At 46.6% G+C, this 19552-nt stretch overlaps 1 protein-coding gene across 7 annotated transcripts in view; it reads left to right on the forward strand.

The window, feature by feature from the left end:
• Nucleotides 1-19552, forward strand: part of QKI (QKI, KH domain containing RNA binding) — a 140096-nt gene that overhangs the window by 112686 nt on the left and 7858 nt on the right. For 3 of the 7 annotated variants that reach the window (XR_006786113.1, XM_045842676.1, XM_045842679.1), the window contains exons 5-6: nt 15742-15829; nt 17295-17594. Coding sequence is in view for 6 of the 7 variants with exons in the window: in XM_045842676.1 (XP_045698632.1) it covers nt 15742-15829; nt 17295-17594 (388 nt within the window). In the remaining variant the exon portion in view is untranslated. Of the gene's footprint in view, nt 1-15741; nt 15830-17294; nt 17595-18307; nt 19551-19552 lie in introns of those variants that run through there. The other 4 variants (XM_045842677.1, XM_045842675.1, XM_045842673.1 and 1 more) reach the window with 4 other exon arrangements.

Below are 19552 nucleotides of genomic sequence, written 5' to 3' on the forward strand. Positions count from 1 at the left end.
TGAGCACACGGGGTGCTGCCGTTCCCAGAGAATTTGGAGTGTTTTATTTGAGGCTTTTGTACTTTATGGTAGGTATAATTACGTCCTTTTGTTTAGTCTTTCATTTTCTCTTCAGTGTACTTGTAGGTGTTTGAGAACTTGAACGTGAGTCGGCGGGTTTTATTTATTTATTTTTATAGATGGGTGAGGGAGGGAGAGAGGGAGAGACACTTCCATGTACAAGAGAAATACCAGTCAGTTGCCTCCAGCACGTGGACCTGGCCTGCAGCCCAGGCACGTGCACAGAGAATTGAACCTGGGGCCCGTCGGTTTGCAGGCCGGCCTTCGACCCACGGAGCCACACGGGCCGGGGCATGAGTGAGCTTTGAGTGTACAGCCGATCTCTTTATGAAAGCATTTGTATACATAGAGCTCAGTAATGTTACACTAAATAATCAGTCTGATAGCTTCTGTCAAATTTCCAGGTGGGGGTTTTGAAATTTAAGGTTGTTGCCAGTTATTTCAAGAATAGTATGAAATTTGAAGATATTTTTCAGAATAAAAATAATTTTAATTCACTTATTTTAAAACTGTAGAAGTCAAGGTCATCAAAACTTGAGAGAGTAGTAAAAAGGTGATCCATCACAAAATATTTTTTAAATTTGCTTTTCATGTTTCTCAACATTGGTTTCTGTCTAATGCCATCTTCATTTGACTCAGTTAATTGTGTTTTGATTATAACCTGAAAATATATAAAAATAGGTAGAAAGTAAATTAGGAAGAGAGACAATGACTCTAGAGATACTGGTACTGGTCTTGTGGTTAAAGATTTCTTACTGGATTTTTTACAGAACTGGTGGCTCTGCATTTCATGCTTCACCGAGGTGTCAGTAGTTGAAATGTGTGGTGGTGTCGGCCTCCTTTTCATTGTTCTGGGCGGGAGGGAGGCGGGGGTTCGAAAGACATCTGGCTGAAATGCCCCCCGTTCCCTGATAGAGATGTGTCATGCGAGACCATCTCCCGTGTAAAGAAAGGTGTTGCTGCCGTTTTCCTCGTGCACAGCCCTTCTAATCTGAATGGGAAATCTGTCCAGGGACCCCGAGGACAGTAATTAGCAGGCCCTTCAGAGTGTCAGAGCAGAATTACCATTGTGATGGTTTAGCTGCAGGATAAAAGGATTGAATTTGGGTTTGCTCGTCTGCCAAACTCAATGAGTTGCCACGAGAATTTTCAAATGTGAGAGGCGTTTACTTAAAGCAATTTGGCAGGTTTGAATAAACTCATAAATTGCAGGTTTGAAAGGAGCCAGTCCTGGCTGCTTCTCGTGGAGGCAGGACTGTGCGGCAGCCAGTCCCTGCGCTCCAGCTGACAGCCCGTTCCCCAGGCTCGACTCTTAGCCAGACAGAGTGACATGGGCTCAATGAAGAGAAGACACTGTGCTCTGGATCTCCGGAGGAAGGAGAAGAGACAACTCTGCACACAGCTTTCCCTCCCTAGATTAAATACATCTTCAGATGATGCTAGTAACATGATTCTGTTTTAATAAACCTTAACCCGATGTTTACTCCAGTTTTTCTCAGTACCTGTAATAACCCTGTATCTTCATACCTGTCACATTTGTATCACAAAGACGAACATTTAGAGTTTTTGGGAAAACAGTACTCAGCTCACAAACTAGATTATACAGGTTGCAGGCAAACATTTGAGAGGGAGCTTCCGCCTTCCCTGTCTCTCAGGAGAACTGGTCCAAGTGGCAGCTCCCTGGTGAGCCTCTGCTCCCTGAATGCCTGGGGCGGGGCCAGCACCCTCTGCATGCCGCCGCCCGCGCCCCCCGCAGCCAGGCCCTCTTTCCTGCGGGAGTGGTCAGTGGTTCGCGTGCACGCCAGAAAAAACTCTGAGATACAAGTGCTTAAAACTTCAAGATTATCTCTAAAATATTCTCTCATAATAAATAAAATAAGGTCTATGTGGAAGTCTATTAACATTTTCAAGTCATTGTGTTACAGTTTCATAAGAAAGTAATAATTTGGTTGTTGCTTATTTTTGTAGCCTGAAAATGTAGATGATCCTTCCAAAATGTTTCTCAAGGAGATACAGGCAGACAAAATGATTGATTCAGATGAGAAGGTATACAATATTGTTAACAGTACAATAAATATATTGTTTCTATATTAATCTTTACTCCTTAAAGTACAATTGCATACCGAAGTAGTCTGATTAAAATCCTGTAGTAAATCAGTGAAACTTAACCCAGTGATAGGTAAGATTCTCTAAAAGACCGTCATGGACGTTCTTACTGGGGAGCTCGTGAGCCCCTGGGGTCCAAGTGGCCTCCGAGTCGTTGGCTGCGTGTGAGGCGCTCCGGAGGGAGCGAGTAGGTGTCCACTGCTGCAGGAAACGTGGTGTGAGAAAAACGTGCTCAGAAATTGACAGGTACTGATTATTTTTTTTCTTGCAAAGAGGGACAATGCTAAATAAAATTTAATTTGATTCTAAATCAGTATCATTTTATACTCCCATCCATATTGTGGCTTGTTGTTTGTTCTGCATTGGGGCAACAACAATACCATCGTTTCAACTAGAATTTTCACAAACAGTTAAAAGTTCCACACCTTTGGAAAGCAGTCCATATGCATATAGGCAGGAGTGTGACAAGGTGTATGTAGTCTTTCTAAGGCTGCAGTCACTGCCATACCAAAATCATATAGATCACTGAGAGCTGTGCAAGCTCTCTGGGCTTTTGGTCTAGCCCTGATGCTATATGGCAGGGGTAGGGCTTGAAAGAGCAGCAGGGGGTGCTCCCCCACCGATAGAGGTAGAGCCGGTCGGTGAAGCGCCTCGGTGATCCTGATAAAATGGGCCTTGTCTTGGGTAATTGAGAAAGCTCTCACAAATACAGACTCGGTATGAAAAACGTCCTCCTTTTGATTCTTACAAGAATCCATTGAGGAGTAGCTTCTGTACACATAAAATGTTGTCTAGATTGACATTTTCCATAGGCTCAAGTTTGTGGTGTTGCAAATATTTTAAAAACAGATTCTGGACATAATAGGGCAGTATGTGTTTACGAGAGGGGACCCAAAAAACGGAATTTATTTATAAAAAATTGTGTATGTATTCTTAACATATTTAAACTTTAGTGGCCTTCAAAGTACTCTCTGTTTCATGCATTAATAACTATCAACACTTTTTTCCCACTGCTCAAAAACAGTTTTTGAACTTACCAGTTTTGTTGTAAAGATTTAATGTATTCATTTTTAGAGGAAGGGGGGGAGAGAGAGAGGCATTGATCAGTTGCCTCTTGCACACCCTCACCTGGGGACCTGGCCCGCAACCCAGGCATGTGCCCCAACCGGGAGTTGAACTAGCGACCCTTCAGTTCAAAGGCTGGCACTCAGTCCACTGAGCCACACCAGCCGGGGCTAAATTTACTCACCAGTTTTGATGCCTTTTGGTGCTTCTGCCATTTTTTGTGTCACCTCTTCCACATCAGCAAAACATTTCCCTTTGAGGACTTTTTTTATCCAGGGAAACAAAAAAAACGTCAAACTGGGCAAGATACATGAATAGGGAGGGTGGGGCATGGGGGTCAGGCTGTTTTTGGTCAAAGACTGCTGAACACTCGGCGTGATGTGAGCAGGTGCGCTCATGAATCACCCATCATGAGATGGGCAAATGCACTAAATCTTCCAAAAATATATTTAAAAAACCCCACTGAAGCCGAATGCAGCCTCTCACAACAACACCAGCTGGTACACTGATCCAGATGGGTTCCTAGAACACTCATAGCAAGTGAAGCCTGTACTACAAGGGCTCTGCCCTCCAGAAGATAATTCTGTTATGGGGCGGGGGTCCCCTCTTATTTCCTAAGCAATATTTTTGCAATTCATATAAGAAATCCTTCTGTTTAATCTTGTATTTCATATATCTCTCAGACTATATTGAATTTATCATATAATCCTTTTTTTTTTTTTTGCTTGTACCTGTTTATTCTTACATATTAATGTCTCTGTCCCTTAAGTAAATGGGCTGCTCACAGCTGGGATAATGTATTTTGATTTTTAAAAAATATGTATTTCTATTAAATAAATGTATGGTATTTGACACAGACACTCAAAAATTAATTTAAAATATAAGCTTATTAAAGAATTAAAATTATTTAATAGGAAAATAGGCGCGATTTCTCACTGTTTTCTGTAGTTCATTGCTCTCATACATCCCTTTAGCGTCGTGCTCCTCGCGCACAGGCAAAGCAGTTTTAACCCATTCACTTCGCGTTACTGAACATTGAAATTGAATTGGCAGAAAGTTAAGAAAACCTTATGTTCTTTATTTAATTTGCTAGTAATTTTAACCCTTACATTTAATTTCTCCCAACTTTTCAAGTGTTGTGATATTTATTAGTGAAATTATTCGGATACTACCATTGTGAAATTTTAATAGTGTATTAATGAATCAGATTGTTAATATTAAGATTGTTTCAGATAAGCTTATTTGGTAGCTCATCTTATGGCTTACTTTCCTTCTGTTTTGGATAACTGAGTATTGAAAATTTAATTTCAAAAGTCACACTTATGAATAACAGACTCCTTTATGAGAATGACTCTGAATCCTGTAGTGCAGAATTACATCAGTACATGTGTTTTTTTATTCTCTCAACCTTGAATGCTTTTGTGGGGGGAAATATTTAATCTTGAATGTGTATTTTAAACATAAAATGAATCATTTTTTTAAAGATTTGTCTTTAAACTGACATACCATCAGCTTATTCAGTTTAACCACTTTGTGGAATGTATCTCAGAGCAAGCCAACAGATTGACGAATTTGCTGTGTGACACTAATTTATTTAATGAGTCCACCTAACGGTGATGGCAGTGTGCTCTGTTTAAGTGAAGTACTTGATTACCGAATCCAGATTCGGTGGAACGGCAGCACACTTGTGGAGATTACAAGGCCCATTTACTGACTGCTTACCAATTCGCATCACAGACTTCTACTGAAAAATGGCTATGGAGCTGGCAAGAAGTCAAGGCTTCAGTACAAATATCTGGATTTAGTCATATAAATGAGTTCAGGACAAAAGTAATGGCTTTGCCAATTATTTATTTGATCACTTGATGCTTGCTTTTCAGAGCTTTCGCTAAAGGCAGATACTTCCTAGAATGATCTTCTCTCCAGTGTGTTCTTCTTGGGCACTCTTGTCCCTAGACCGTGTCTCCAGGGAGCATTGCCAGTGTGGCCACTCTGTAGGTGGCTGCCCACCTTGAACTCAGATCACCTCCATTCCACGCTGCCCCAGAGTGGCCGATGCCCCTGTCACACAGAAGGCTTTCCAGGCTGCAGCCTGTCCTCCTCTGCCCCGAGACAGGACTCCCCCACTGCCTCCGTATGGAAAGGGCGCCCGTGGCCTGGGGGCCATGCGTCCTTCATTTCACTTCCCAGCCTCTCCCTGCCCTGACTCCTTCACTGCCTCGTCCTCTCGGGTTCTGTGGCCACTGTTGGACTAGATCCCGGCAGTACTGCGTCTAGTTGTAGCTAGAGCCTTCCGTGCAGTAACAAGCATCACCCCGCTCCTGGTGTGGGGCTTCGCGGGCTTGCTCCCCTGCACGGTCAGCACGCAGACCGGTCGACACAGCGTTCACAGCCCTCCCTCGTCCGGGGGGCACCTGCCCTCCTGCTTTGTGCCGTGCCGCTCCCTGGTCCGCTTCCGCTCGCCGCGCCCGCAGCAGTGCGCGCTGCCCAGACACTCACTCCTTGTTCGTGCGGCGTGTTCCGGTGACCTCTGCAGTGGGCGCGGGGGGCTGGGTTCGGGGAAACCACAGAAAAGATTCGCCTTAGTGCTCCAGAAGTGAGGGATCAGCAAGGAGAGATGTATTTTCTAAAAATATTACACAGTGCTTGTCAGATTTTTAAAATAAGTACATAGCAATTATTATGCAATAGAAGTAGTCTTCACTTTGTTATTCGTAACCTCTTAAAGGAAGAGTTCTATTTTTTAATCTAAACCAGTATTGTGTTAACAGTTGTTTAAAGTATCTGCTGAAACTCATTGAACAAATAGTTACTAGTGTTGTAAATGATTCCTTCTGCAACAGAAAGAGAGGTATGCTCCTACCAGATTGCATTCAGAACTTGGGTCATAAAAAGTGTTTTCATGGGGAATAAAGACAGTTTCAAACTCACAATAACCAATTTATTATTTTCTGTGGGAATTTTAATAAAAGATTTTTGAAAAATCCCTAAACCTAATAATATAAAACTAGTATGTAATGGGACAGATCCAGGGTTGAATTACTGGAATCAGAGCTGATGCCTCTGGTTAACCATCAGCTAATTAGCTCTTTTTCTTTTTTTAAAGATTTCTTTTATTTTTTAGAGGGGAAGGGAGGGAGAAAGAGAGGGAGAGAAACATCAATGTGTGGTTGCCTCTCATGCGGCCCCCATGCGGGACCTGGCCAGCAACCCAGGCAGGTGCCCCAACTGGGAATTGAACTGGTGACCTTTTGGTTCTCAGCTTGCACTCAGTCCACTGAGCTGCACCAGCCAGGGCTGAGCATCTGGTATTTTTAGTCCCAGGATACACTCCTACTAAACAGCATGAAGATCCTGTCCTTGGGAGTTTAAGGTTTCTTCAGTGTTCCTCCCCGCTTGCTGGTGTATCACTGACCTCTTTTCCAAAATAAGCTAGTTCTGCACATATGGAAAGAAATCTGATACGGCAGGGGACTCTTTTCTTGGACAAACAGTTACATGTCCTGGGGAGTCCTGGGCAGCCTGACAGTGTGTGCCCACCCCTTCCCAGCGCTCGTGTGGACACAGGTACAGTTCCCGCTTTCACCTGAGCCAAGGAGCCACACCACCCAGCTCCCACCTGTGACTCACCATCCATGTGTCTGCAGTTTACGGGCCCTTGGCTGCTTAAAATGCTTTCTAGCGTTTATCATTTTCTCACTGCTTTTTAAATTTTTGTTTCTGTTGGTGATTGTATGTTACTAAAAGTTTATCGGCTCATTATTATTACACTTATTAGATATGGCATCATTTTTAATATCCATAAAACAGCTTGAAAAACAGGGCAAACGTGTAGCCACAAAGAATACAGGAATGGCCAAGAAATCAAAATGACCGTGCATAATCAGCTTGCTCGATGAGAGTTGTTTTATTGACTGTAAAAGAAAGTTTTGAAGTGCTTAAGTAGAGGAACTTACCTTGCTTTTTCCTCTTAAATAAAGTCTCTGAACTCCAGCGGAACTCTTATCCCACTCACAGTTGGTCCTGCTGTGGAGGAAAAGTTTCTAGGGCGTTCTAGAACTGATTCCTGCTCTTAAAAGTTTGCTCCTGTATGCACCTGATTTATTTTATACCTGTTTTAAAACGGTGTTTTTAGATTGCTATCTAGTTTCCCGCTTAAGAAATGGAGGCATACTGGCAGTTTACTTCAGAAGTAAAATGTTTTTCCAAAAGGAATGTGTTTACATTCCAAGTTCTGTTTGTTTTTATTTGGTTCTTCGAGTGTGGCTGAGTAACCCAAACCCGGCTTCCCAGCTGTCCCTGAGTAGCTCAGCACGATGAAAAGCGTCCAAGTGCTTTATGACACGGTGGTGCGGATTCCTGTCCTTTGTTGGATTTTACCAGTGGGGCAACTGGTACCTGTCTTGTGTGCCTTACAGACTGGTTAAGAGGTGAAATGGGATAAGAAAGGTTAAATTCTTACAGACCGTACACTTTAAAAATAAACTTTTATTCAAATTTCAGGAGGGTTGGGGATAAGGGCCTTTAAATAATTAAATGATTTGATTAGCGTGATTTTTTCTGACCCAGGAAATCCGGTGAGTCTCACCGGTGAGAAAAACGGCAGGGCATGAGGCCTCACTGACCTGCCTCCAGTGCATGCCAGAGGTCAGTGCTACCAGATGGCGTTGGAAGAAATGGTTGGCCCTGTTTCTTTCCCCTTTTTGTTCTCCCTTGGTCTCAATTTGTTGTTCAGAGTGTTGGGGAGCTGTTCACCATGAAACGAGGTCTTTCGACACCCTACGAAACAGCAGAGAAAAAACAGTTAAGGTGGAAACCAGCCAAAATTAATGGCCCCGGTTGTCGCCGTAATGACACATGCAAAAGTAACTGGAGCAGAGTGGGCTGGGCAGTGGTCACATCCAGTTGTTCTGGAGCAGGCAGCTTCGTGCTCTCTCTGAGGTCGTTAGATTGTGCTTGGTGACTCAGAGATTTCATAAACGGCTCCTAGCAGGACGGTCACCTCTTGGCGTCCCTGGGCCACACTGGAAGAAGAAGAGTCGTCTTCAGCCACACATTAAATACACAGACACTGATGAAAATGGATGACCCAAAAAGGGGTTTTATGTACATTTACAATTTTGTGTTGGGCTGCATTCACAGCCATCCCCGGCTGCGGGCTGGATGCCCCTGGACGGCTCAGAAATCTCACAGACGTCTCCCGGTGAAAACCGAGCTCCCTCGAAGAGCCCCCGCTGGGAGACGGGAGGGTGCAGCCGCGTTGCCCGAAAGCCTTAGGGCCCGTTGGCTGAGCGAGCAGTGTTCTCACGCATGCGCGGGGTGGGTTCGTTCTCACTGTCCGCCCCGGAAGTGTGCGTGCGGGCCCTTCTGCACGCGCGTTCTTGTGTGCGTCTGCACGGGTCACCAAGCGGTTTGCGGTCCTTCCCGCACCCACACCCCCGCCCATGCTCGCACTCGGTCTGTCGCTGCGCGTGTGCGCGGTGTGAGCTCCTGTCCGAGCACTGGCTGCGCTGCACGGGGCTGGCACGGCCGTTCCGGGTGTCCCCGACCTGAACTGTGGTCTCACAGTGGGGGGCCGCGTCTCCTCCTTCCTGCCCTTCGGCAGGCGATCGGCCTTTGGTGCATAATCGGTCATTTGTAGAAATAAATTTCTTCTCCTTCCTGTGGACCAGTACTTACCCTGAACACATCTGCGTTTCATGTGTTCTTATTTCCAGAACTTTCTGTCAGTACAGCACCCTACAAGCGTCTGCTCACCGTCCCCCCACCGCCAGCACTGACACTGCAGGGGCGCTTACCCCCTCCGTAGGCCTCTCACAGCCCACAGGTTTCCGGGTCGTTCTTTTCTGGTCCCTGCTCCCCATCTTTCACAGAGCAAGGCTCTATTAAGCTTGCGATTTGTATTCTCATGTCTTGTCCTTTGTTGCCCAACCATGTAGTCTCCTAATGTCCATTTAAAATACAGTTAGCTTTAAAGGGCCTTTTCATCAGAAAGCACAATGTGGCTCTATAAGTACTAGTGCGTAGTCTGAACTGTAGATCATGCCATTCTTCCAAAAATGTGTCATTCTTGTTAAGTCTACTATATATGAATAATAAAATCTCATTGTATCATACTATACTTTGCATAGGAAGAAATAAATACTTACGAAACATGGCTTTTTTCCCCCTGAGATCATTACTACTTTTTCTGTTTCTGCCTTTCTGGAACATATTATCCTCAAATAAAAGTATTTGATATATTTTGTAGGTTAGTAGTTGATGTACGAGGTCTGACCGGAAAAACTCCAGCCACTGTTAATATAATGAGAAAGGTTTACATGATACTGAAGTAACCTGGCAGCCAAGGAGAGTGGACCGGAATACGCATGCATGAACAAGATGACTTCACTGTACTGATCAGTGCAGGTTGTAGGCTCCATTGAGTGAGTGTGTGTACTGTGTGGCTGTTGCATTCAAAATGACTAAGCGACTAGAGCAACAAATCTGCATCCAATTTTGTGTTAAGCTTGAATGTTCCTTCACGGAAACTATTCAGGTGACTCCGAAGGCTTTCGGGGACAATGCAATGAGTGCAGCGCAAATCAAAGCTGGGCACAAACACTTCAAAGATGGCCGAGAATCTGTTGAGAGTGAGCCACGTTCTGGAAGGCCTGCAACAAGCAGAGCACCCTGGAGTGTTGAGTGTGTGCGGGCTGCAGTCAGCAAAGATCGGCAGCTGGCAGTGTGAGAAGCAGAAGCCAGTCGGGGGATCCCAGAACTGCTGTGTCAGAGATTTTGGTGCAGGATCTTGGCGTAAAACACGGGGGGAGATTTGTTCTGTGGCTTCTGCTACCAGAGCGGAAGGAACATTGTGCTGCAGTTGCTAATGACTCGATCCAAACCACTGCCAGTGAACCGGATCTCCTCTAGAAGGTCATGACTTTGAAGGCGACTGAGGTTCCGTTGTCCTATATATATTATTTCTTGTATCTTGTTTCTTCTTCACTAAATGTTTTTATTTTTCATATTGTGTGGATGGATACTTTATGGACAGACCTGGTAGTTTATATAACACGCGCGCACGTGTGTGTCTTATAACACGTCTCTTTCCTTTTCTTACTTTATCTGTGGTAACTTGCTGCTAAAACCAGGTACAGATGCTCCTTAACTTATAAGTATGCTCTAATAAATGTCATTAGTTGATGATGTTGTAAATTGAAGATGCATTTAATAATCTAACCAGCCCTGGCTGGCGTAGCTCAGTGGATGGAGTGCGGGCTGGGAACCAAAGTGTCCCAGGTTCGATTCCCAGCCAGGGTACATGCCTGGGTTGCAGGCCATAACCCCCAGCAACCGCACATTGATGTTTCTCTCTCTCTCTCTCTCTCTCCCCCCATCCCTTCCCTCTCTAAAAATAAATAAATAAAATCTTAAAAAAAAAATTAAAAAATTAAAAAAAAATAAAATAATCTAACCAGACATCGTAGCTTAGCCCAGCCTACCTTCAAGGTGCTCAGGACACTTACATCAACCTGTCTAGGGGTTTTTGATGAGCAGTTGCCTTCCTCCCCCTCTTCTCAGAAACAGGAGACACAGGGGGCATGGGGCGCACGTGACGGGATGCAAAAGCACAGTGTCCCAAGGACACTGACAGCACAGTCCCCCGTGGCTTACAGGTTGTTTGCCCTGTGATCCCGGGCTGACTGGGGCTGTGGGGCCCTGCTGCTCTCCGGCATCACCAGAGTGCCACACTCACATCACTAGCCCAGGAGGAGATCCACATTCAGATTTGAAGTGCGTGTACCACTTTGGCACCACTGTAAAGTCAGGATCCAAATCCTGTGTGATCAAGGGAATCCAAGTGTCAATATGATAATAGGGTAAAGTGTTAGATAGCATCGTGGGAGATAAAGAGGGTAGGCCGAGCTTCTGCCCCGACTGTGCCTCTCATGTCTCGACCCCCACATCTCTCGGTGGAGCAACACAGCCACCTCCGCGTGTCATCGCCGCTGAGAGACTGCCCTGTGCGAGAGGTGCGGGCCAGGTTGCCCAGAGAAGGTGATGGTGGTGCTGCATTGTCTTTGGCTGTCCACGGAAACATGGCAGTTCCGATACATCTTTTTAATACAGGCATCCCTTGTCTACCGCACTGAGTTTCGTTGTGCTCTGCACACACTGCGCTATTCACACACCGAAGGTCCCAACCACCCTGTATCCAGCAAGGCCTGGAGCCGTTGTCCAACAGCATTGGCACACTTTGTGTCTCTGTCACTTTTCGGTAATTTTTTCAGCATTTCAAATTTTTTTCATTATTTTTATATTTGTTATGGTGATCTGTGATCAGTGATCTTTTATGTTACTATTGCCGTTGTTTTGGGGCGCTATGGACTGCACTCATAGAACCCAGCAGACTTAACCAACAGATGTTTAATGTGTTCTGCTTCCAGCCAGCCCTTTCCCTGCCTGTTCCCCTCCTCCACCACCTCCCCCCGAGACACGGCAGTGTGGAAACCTGGCAGTCAGTGATGCCACTTGGGCCTCTAAGTGTTCAAGTGAAAGGGAGAACCACATGTCTCCCACTCTAAATTGAAAGCTAGAAATGATTAAGCCCAGTGAGGAAAACATGTCAAAACCCAAGATAGGCTGAATACGGGGCCTCTTGAGCCAGTTAGCCAAGTTGTGAATGCCAAGGGAACGTTCTTAAAGGAAACTAAAAGTGCTACATAAATGAACACACAAGTGATGAGAAAGGGAAACAGCCTTATTGCTGATGATGAACGTTAGTGGTCTGGATAGCAGATGGAGGCAGCCACGGCGTCCCCTCACGCCAGAACCCAGTCCAGAGCAAGGCCCTGACCGTCCCCAAGTCTGTGACGGCTGAGAGCGGTGAGGTAGCTGCAAAAGAAAAGTCCGAAGCTGGAAGAGGCGGGTTCGTGAGGTTTAAGGAGAGAAACAGTCTCAAAGTAAAACTGCAAAGCAAAGCAGCAAGTGCTGCTGGGAACGTGGCAGCAAGGTGTCCAGGAGACCTAGCTGAGATGAATGAGTGACGGAGGCTCCACTAAACAACAGATTCCGGTGCAGACAAAACAGCTTCGTAGTGGAAGAGGACGCCGGCCAGGGCTTTGCACAGCTGGAGGGGAGAAGTCGGTTCTGGCTTCCAGGCTTCGAAGGACAGGCTGACCTTCTGCTGAGGGCTGGTGACTTCCAGCTGAAGCCAGTGCTCACTGTACCATCCAGAAGAGTTGGGCTAAACCTGTCCTCCCTGTGCGCGCCCTGTGCTCAGCGGAACGGCAGAGCGCAGGGCTCGAGTCCGGGTGACCGCGCAGTTGAAGCCCGCTGCCGAGGCCTGGTCGGCCAGAGGACGCCGTTCACAGCGGCGCTGCTGCTCACCGGCCGCGCGGCTGGTCGCCCACGGGCTCTGGGGGCGGGGGTACAAGGAGGTGCCCCTTTTCTCCATGCCTCCAAGCGCAGCGTCCCTTCAGCAGCCCGTGGATTAAGCATTAATTTTGACTTTCACATCTTACTATTAAAAAAATATATTTTATGAGATTATAGTCACTGTAGTGATTTCTGGGATGAATCCAGGCAAGGTAAATTGAAAACTTTCTGCAAAGGATTCGCCATTTTAGGTGACAGCAGGAACATGGATTCATGGAAACTGAATCAAGATTTAAAAAATTAACAGGAATTTGAAAGAGGTTGATTCCAGCCCTCTTGGGTGCCTTTGAGGGTTTTGAGACCTCAGCAGAGGAAGTGACCGCAGATGTGGAAATTGCTAGAGAGTTCTAGAAGTGGGGCCTGCAGACGGGGCGGGATTGCTGCGATCCCGTGACGACACTTCCGTCCCTGAGGAAGAACTTCTCACGGCTAAGCAGAGAGCGTGGTTTCTCCAGATGGCATCTGCGCCTGGCGAAGGTGCCGCGCAGACTGTCGAGGCGACAACAAAGGATTCCGAACAGTACAGCAGCTCGGCCGATGAAGCAGCGGCGGGTTTGCGAGGACGGCCTCGGGTCTGGAGGGGCGTTTGTTGTCGGGACGTGCCGCCGAGGGCACTGCGTGCTGCGGAGAGGTCGTTCCTGAGCGGGAGTGGCAGTCGGTGCGGCACGCGTCCCTGTCGGCCTCGGAAATGGCCGCGGTGTCACCTCAGCCTTCAGAAAACAGCGCCGTAGTAAGTCAGCAGCATCTGATCAGGGCAGGGTCCTCACCTGCAAAAAACTCGGACTCGCTGAGGACTCGGGTAATGGTCAGCCCTTTCTACCTGTGAACTATGTTTAAGGTGTACATTTTTAGACATAATACTATTGCATGCTTAATAAAGCATAGTACATTTATATGCACCAAAAATTTGTGTGATTTGTGTGATCTGCTTTATTGCACTATTTGTTTAGTTTTTCAACATGTTTGCAACTGAACTCACTATTTCTCCAAAGTATGCCTGCCTATATTGGGTCTCTAACAATTCTGTGGATTTCTGTAGTGTGCTGTGATTTGTGAACATCACTTTTTGTGTTGGACTTACCAGAGAGAAACTGTGTTAAGTATCAATATCAGAGTAGGTGCTTATTTAGCCATCTGTTAACTGAACGTCGAAGACTGGGAAAAATAAGGAATGTGGATTCAAGGGACCTTTGAATAACCTAAAGAAGTAGGTAGCAGACTATCACAGAGTCTACACAGATTTTTGGCAGAAACTGGGTTTGGTGGCATAAGGGAGAGGGAGCTGATGTGGCTGTGAGTGCCAGTCGGAGAAATTCAGGTTCTGAGAAATAGTGACGGAGAGCCGGTTCCGGATCAGGAAAGCAAACTGCGTGAGGTGCCCCAGGTCCTCGGATTACATCATTCCTCACAATGTTGAGATGCCACAGGGACTTCACTCTGGATTTATCAGCCAGCCTGTGGTGAACCTGGGTCTGTTTTACGTCATCTCACCTAAAGTCACAGAACAAAACAGTGACATTAGATGAGACCTTCCAGTGTTTCAGCAGAGAGAATTAATACAGGAGTTGGTTACACAGGTGTCAGGAACTGCTGAGGGGAAAAAGAGACAGGGCGTGGCACAGATTTAGAAACTGCAAGAAGCAGCTGGTACCCTGATGGCTGGGAAAAGAAAGAGAGCGGCTCTGTTACCACACCTTACACACTCAGAAAGCTCGGTGCAGAGGTGCGACTGAGACCTGAGAGTGGGGGTCCCAGCACGGCTGTCGCTGGGGCCTCGGCAGCAGAGGTGTGTGGAGACACCTTCGGCTGCTGCCCGCAGGCAGGGGCCAGAGCCCGGGCACTGGGGCCACGTGTGCGGGGAGCACTCTGTCCCGGGACGGAGCCCCTCCTGCCCTCAGCCGGCGCACCCACCCTCTGCTTGAACACCCAGCTGGCAAAGCGGAAGTCGCACCACACGGACCCTAGACCCAGCACCTGAAAGCAGTTAGCAGGTCATTTTGGAGCTTAATAAGATAATGGTCTTGGAGAAAAACATTCTGGAAGTGCTGTGGGAGGATGGTTGTTCTGCCAGCTCTAAGAGGCTGAGTTGGAGCCGAGTAGACCCCAGACGCGCCTCGCCCGTCTACAAGACATCCTCACTTGCGTGTGTAGAGTAGGCATTTCAGCCTTAATGTTTGATTCTGTGTCACTTAGCCCTGCGCTGCTTTCTCATCAGGCGGAGCCGCCATATACCAGTCTAAAGACCTAAACATCATTCATCGATGTCTCCTGTTCCCTCCCTCCGGCATCTACCCTGTCCGGTCTCACTTCTGTCTCCTGGACTGGGCTGAAGCTCGTGACTGGGTGGTTTGTGTTTGGCTGGTTTGCTCCCAGCAGTCCATTCACAAAAGAGCAGAGTGAGCCCTTGAAGACAAGTCCTTATGTCATTCTGCTGCCTCTGAACCCTTCCTAAATTCAGGCCAGTCGAGTTCTTTGTCGGGCTTGTCTGTAGTTGGCAGGGCGATGACTGGAATTAAAAATAAATACCAGTCACTCTTCCTTTCCTCTTTTCTCTACTAATTTCTTGTCCAGGCTTCCAGGCTTTGTTTTTCCAGGTGAATCAGTCATATAATTTTTCTTTTATTTGTAAAGCCTTTCGTATTCATTTTAGATTTATAGAAATGTTCAATTTTTTAATGTACTGAGCAAGTTCACTTTTGCAAGGCATTAGGGGCTGAAAAGAAGAGTGGCAGTTGATTAATTTATGAATATGAGTCGTGAGAAATTTCCTAAAAACAACAAAAAATAGGAAGGACGGATGACAGATGCCTGTGCATGACTGACTCCCCCAATGGAGCAGCGCGCACGGGGCGGGGTGGCGCGTGAGGTGGGCGTGGTCGAAAGGCCGAGTGCCGGCCAGGGCAGGGCGGCCACGGCGGGGAGCGGCGCACCCCGGAGGCCGGCTGGGGCCGGAGGCCGGCTGGGGCCGGGGCCGTCTGACCAGGGGCGGGGAGCACAGGTGCGCTGCGTGGCGCCGGGGACAGGGACGGGGGTCGGAACGAGGGCCAGACGTGGGCACGCGCTCACCGCTCTCCTGGTTTCCTTGTCCAGGCAGAGGGAGAAGACAGCCTGAAGAAGATGCAGCTGATGGAGCTGGCGATTCTGAACGGCACCTACAGAGACGCCAACATCAAATCACGTAAGAACGAGACTGGGGCCGCGCCGGCCACCGCCTCAGCTGTTTGTCCGCACACCTTTCTCCCCGTGGTGGCGGCACAGCGCGCGGACAGTCGGACGGAGCGGAGGGCGGGCACGATGGGCCCTCGGGGTGGGACCAGCAGCCCCGTGGTTACCGCTGTCTCAGCCTGTGGGTGCTGTGCCTGTTTTCGCTGTATTCCCGCACGTCTTCCAGGTGTGGGGTCTGTAAACTTCTAGTCTTTTAATGGAATTTCAACTTCTAAACCCAAGAGGTGAACGAAATTTCCTGTTCCGTTAACTACAGATTTAAGGCTTCAGACTTAAACTTCTAGGTTATTTTGTTACATTCATGAAAAGGACAGAAAAGGAAAACTTTCAGAGCTAGTGCTGACTGTGTCTGAATGCGGTGATCCCTCTGTTGAGTTGTCCTCTCCACTCCTCGCATGTTCCCCCCTCCAGTGTTTTCTCCCGGGTGGGTGACTTTACGTGTGAGTTCACCGAGGACAGTCGGTGTTCACTGTTTTAATCCAGTTGGTTCCTTTGTTTGTGTTTGGATATGCTTTCCCAGGTTATATAAGAGGGTGCTTTTTTTTTATAGTTAAAATGAAATGTGAAATTTATATTTTAAGAAAATCTGAGGCGAGATTACTAATTTTTTTAAAGAAATTGAATTTTAAAGTGCTAGGCAGTTTTCCAAAGTGTGGACAACCTGTCGGGTTCGGAAGGGGTCGCTTGACAGATGGTTGGCTTCCGTTTCCTCGGGAGAAGGAGCATGTCCTCAGCGTCGTGCCCCGGGGAACGGGACATTCATTGCACAGGGTGGGGTGGAAGTAGTTGTGAGTATGCAGAAACAGTCGATGCTTGTGTCATTATTTATTAATTGTGTTATTTTCCATACAAGCAGCTACAAACCCACTTTTGCCCCACCCTGTACTGCTTTGTATGAGAAGTTAGTGTCTACATGTGCAGGAAGTTTATATGTAAATAGTAGGTGGTTGGCTTATTTAATATAGTAAAAATGATTCTTCCTTTAATTTTAAACTGAATTTACTCTTTTAGAAATACGCCAAAACTGTTTCTGTGGACTCCAATTGCAAAATATTTTTAAAAATACCTTTTAATGCGAGTGTTTTTCTTGTGCTTCTGCATGCACCTTTAGCCTTATGAGATCTTAAAAACATAGATACATCAACAATATAAACTAAATATAACCTATTAATGGTCTCAGTTTTTTTACAGTGGCTTTTTAATTTTTGCACATTGATCCTTAATCACGGTGGGAAGGGGAGCCAGTGTGTTTGATCGGTGTGCTTTGGCATTGCTGTGTGATCAGCGCATGTACTAATGGTTTCCTTTTGTTTTTCTCCTTTCCTGCTCCTTTCTTTCTTTTTCCCACTTCCCTCTCGTTTTCTGTGTTTTGCACTGCTGTCTCTGTACTTCCTTCTGAATTTCTTTGCTTACTGTAGCAGCCCTTGCCTTTTCTCTTGCAGCCACAGCCCAGGCTGCTCCGAGGATTATTACCGGGCCTGCGCCTGTCCTCCCCCCAGCTGCCCTGCGCACCCCGACGCCGGCCGGCCCCACCATAATGCCTTTGATCAGACAGATACAGACCGCCGTCATGCCGAACGGGACCCCTCACCCCACCGCCGCGATAGTTCCTCCCGGGCCCGAAGCTGGCTTGATCTACACCCCCTATGAGTACCCCTACACGCTGGCACCAGCTACGTCGATCCTTGAGTACCCCATTGAACCTAGTGGCGTATTAGGTAAGTTGTTTTCTCTGCAGGGCTAACAGTTTTCTTCTCAACTTTTGCCCCAGAAGCCTGGGAAATCATGACCTCAGTGTGAGAGAGGCAAGACAGGTTTCCCCGAGGAGAAGCTGGAGACTCAGTCTGTGTTGTTGCAGCCCCTCGTAGGGTTCCCCTTCCAGATGGTTGCACCTAAGACTTGTTCGGACTTGCCCTGGTAACTCAGCCTCACTTCGGGTGGGCAAACCCGAACGTTCCGACAGGACACACTTGTCGCATTTGACCTCCCTGCGGCCCTCCGGAGCTGCAGGCCCTCCCCGGCACACTCCCCCTTCGGTTTGCCACGGAGTCAGCTGCTTTTCACCTCAGGAATCTGTTTGTCAGCTACATTTTAATTTTCTATGTGAAAATATTCTGAGGTTTTTACAACTGCTGTAATTGTGTGTGCTTTCTAATATTCGTGATCATTTAAAATATGAAAGCGTCCTAGTCAGTAGCTGCATTCTTCAAGTTTTTTCGTTTTTTTCCTCTTTTGAAGTCCTGGTTAATATTAAACCTAAGAGAAGCTCATAATTTCAGTAGCACAGTATGGAATCGATGAGTAAGGACCAAGTCACTGAGGTAGATACCCTCCTGAGGCAGAAATTAAGGTCATACTGTCAACGCTCAGTTTTACGTGAACAAAAAGTGGTGTGCTTGAAAAAGACATTACCGATGCCTTTTTTTTATAGAGTGGATTGAAATGCCAGTCATGCCTGATATTTCAGCCCATTGACTGCGGATGAAGGACTAGCGTGCAGCAGCTGCTGTGCCACGACCAGGCGGTGCGGGACAGGCCGCTGCCGCGCTGCCCTTGCTTTGCCAGGCAGAATCTGAATACTTTTTTCCTTGAATTGGACATGACCTTGGTGCTGCATGCATGCTGTTCACTTGTAGGACTTTGATCTTCTAGGGTCTTTTTTCCAGCATTAACATGGATTTATCAAAATTCGAAAGCCTTTAGCGAACCTGGACAAAGATTTAAACTTGAAAATTCATTGTTCAGTTAAAGAAAACCACAACGCTCTGTATGTTATCTGTGTGTGTGCATGCACTCAGGTGCCTCTTGTTTCATGAGCAAATACATCTTATTGTACATGTTTTCGGTTACCTCTAAATCATTGTGTAAAGTATTCCAGGTCAGAATCACACCATAGAGCTGTTTATGAGATTCTTACTTCTGTTGCACATTTCTTGAAGCATTTTTAAAATAACCTGTAACATATAACCTGTTTACGTTTCTTCTTAACTGTTAACGCTCTGTCCTGTGGCCCCTGCCTGCTCCTTTCCCCAGAGCTCCTCCCTGCTGCACGCACAGCGTCTGCTGGGGGAGGGGGGGCTGCCGCTCCCTGCAGGGCGGGCTCTAGGCCCGGCTGCTGCTCCAGCCCTCTCCAAGCCAGAGCTCACTGGCCTTGCCTCTTGGATTAAACTTGTCCGAGATTAGTTTACCTGAAATGTAAAAGGGGTGACGGACCAGTTTACTGCTTAGAGTCAGCAAGGGGCACTGCAGAATCGGCTTGTCATTTCAAAGCAGTGTGTTTTTGGTTGTGTTGGGAAATTTGTAATTATTAGACTGACAATTGAAACCAAAATATACACATATCTAATTGGCAGTCGTAAGATGAATAATAGCGAGTACTAAATGATTAAAGTCCATTATGATCTGTTTTATTTCTTGCTTTGCTACCTAAGCAGTAAAAGGTGATACTGATTGAGACCACTTGGAGAACTGACAAAATCATTTCAAATTGCTAAGTTATAGTAAATTTGCACACAGATAACATGCATGCTGTATATCAAGTCTCACATCATATTATTTTAAAATAAGCAGTGCCCTTCAAAACAGATGCAGACATGTGTGTTGGTGGTAGTGAGGAGATTGGTAATAGCATCAAATCTTCATTGGTGACTAATTTTTAATTCCCTTCCTTTTATCT

Source organism: Phyllostomus hastatus, unplaced genomic scaffold, assembly GCF_019186645.2.
Source record: "Phyllostomus hastatus isolate PE091 unplaced genomic scaffold, TTU_PhHast_1.1 phas_contig_40, whole genome shotgun sequence".
Lineage (NCBI taxonomy): Eukaryota > Metazoa > Chordata > Mammalia > Chiroptera > Phyllostomidae > Phyllostomus > Phyllostomus hastatus.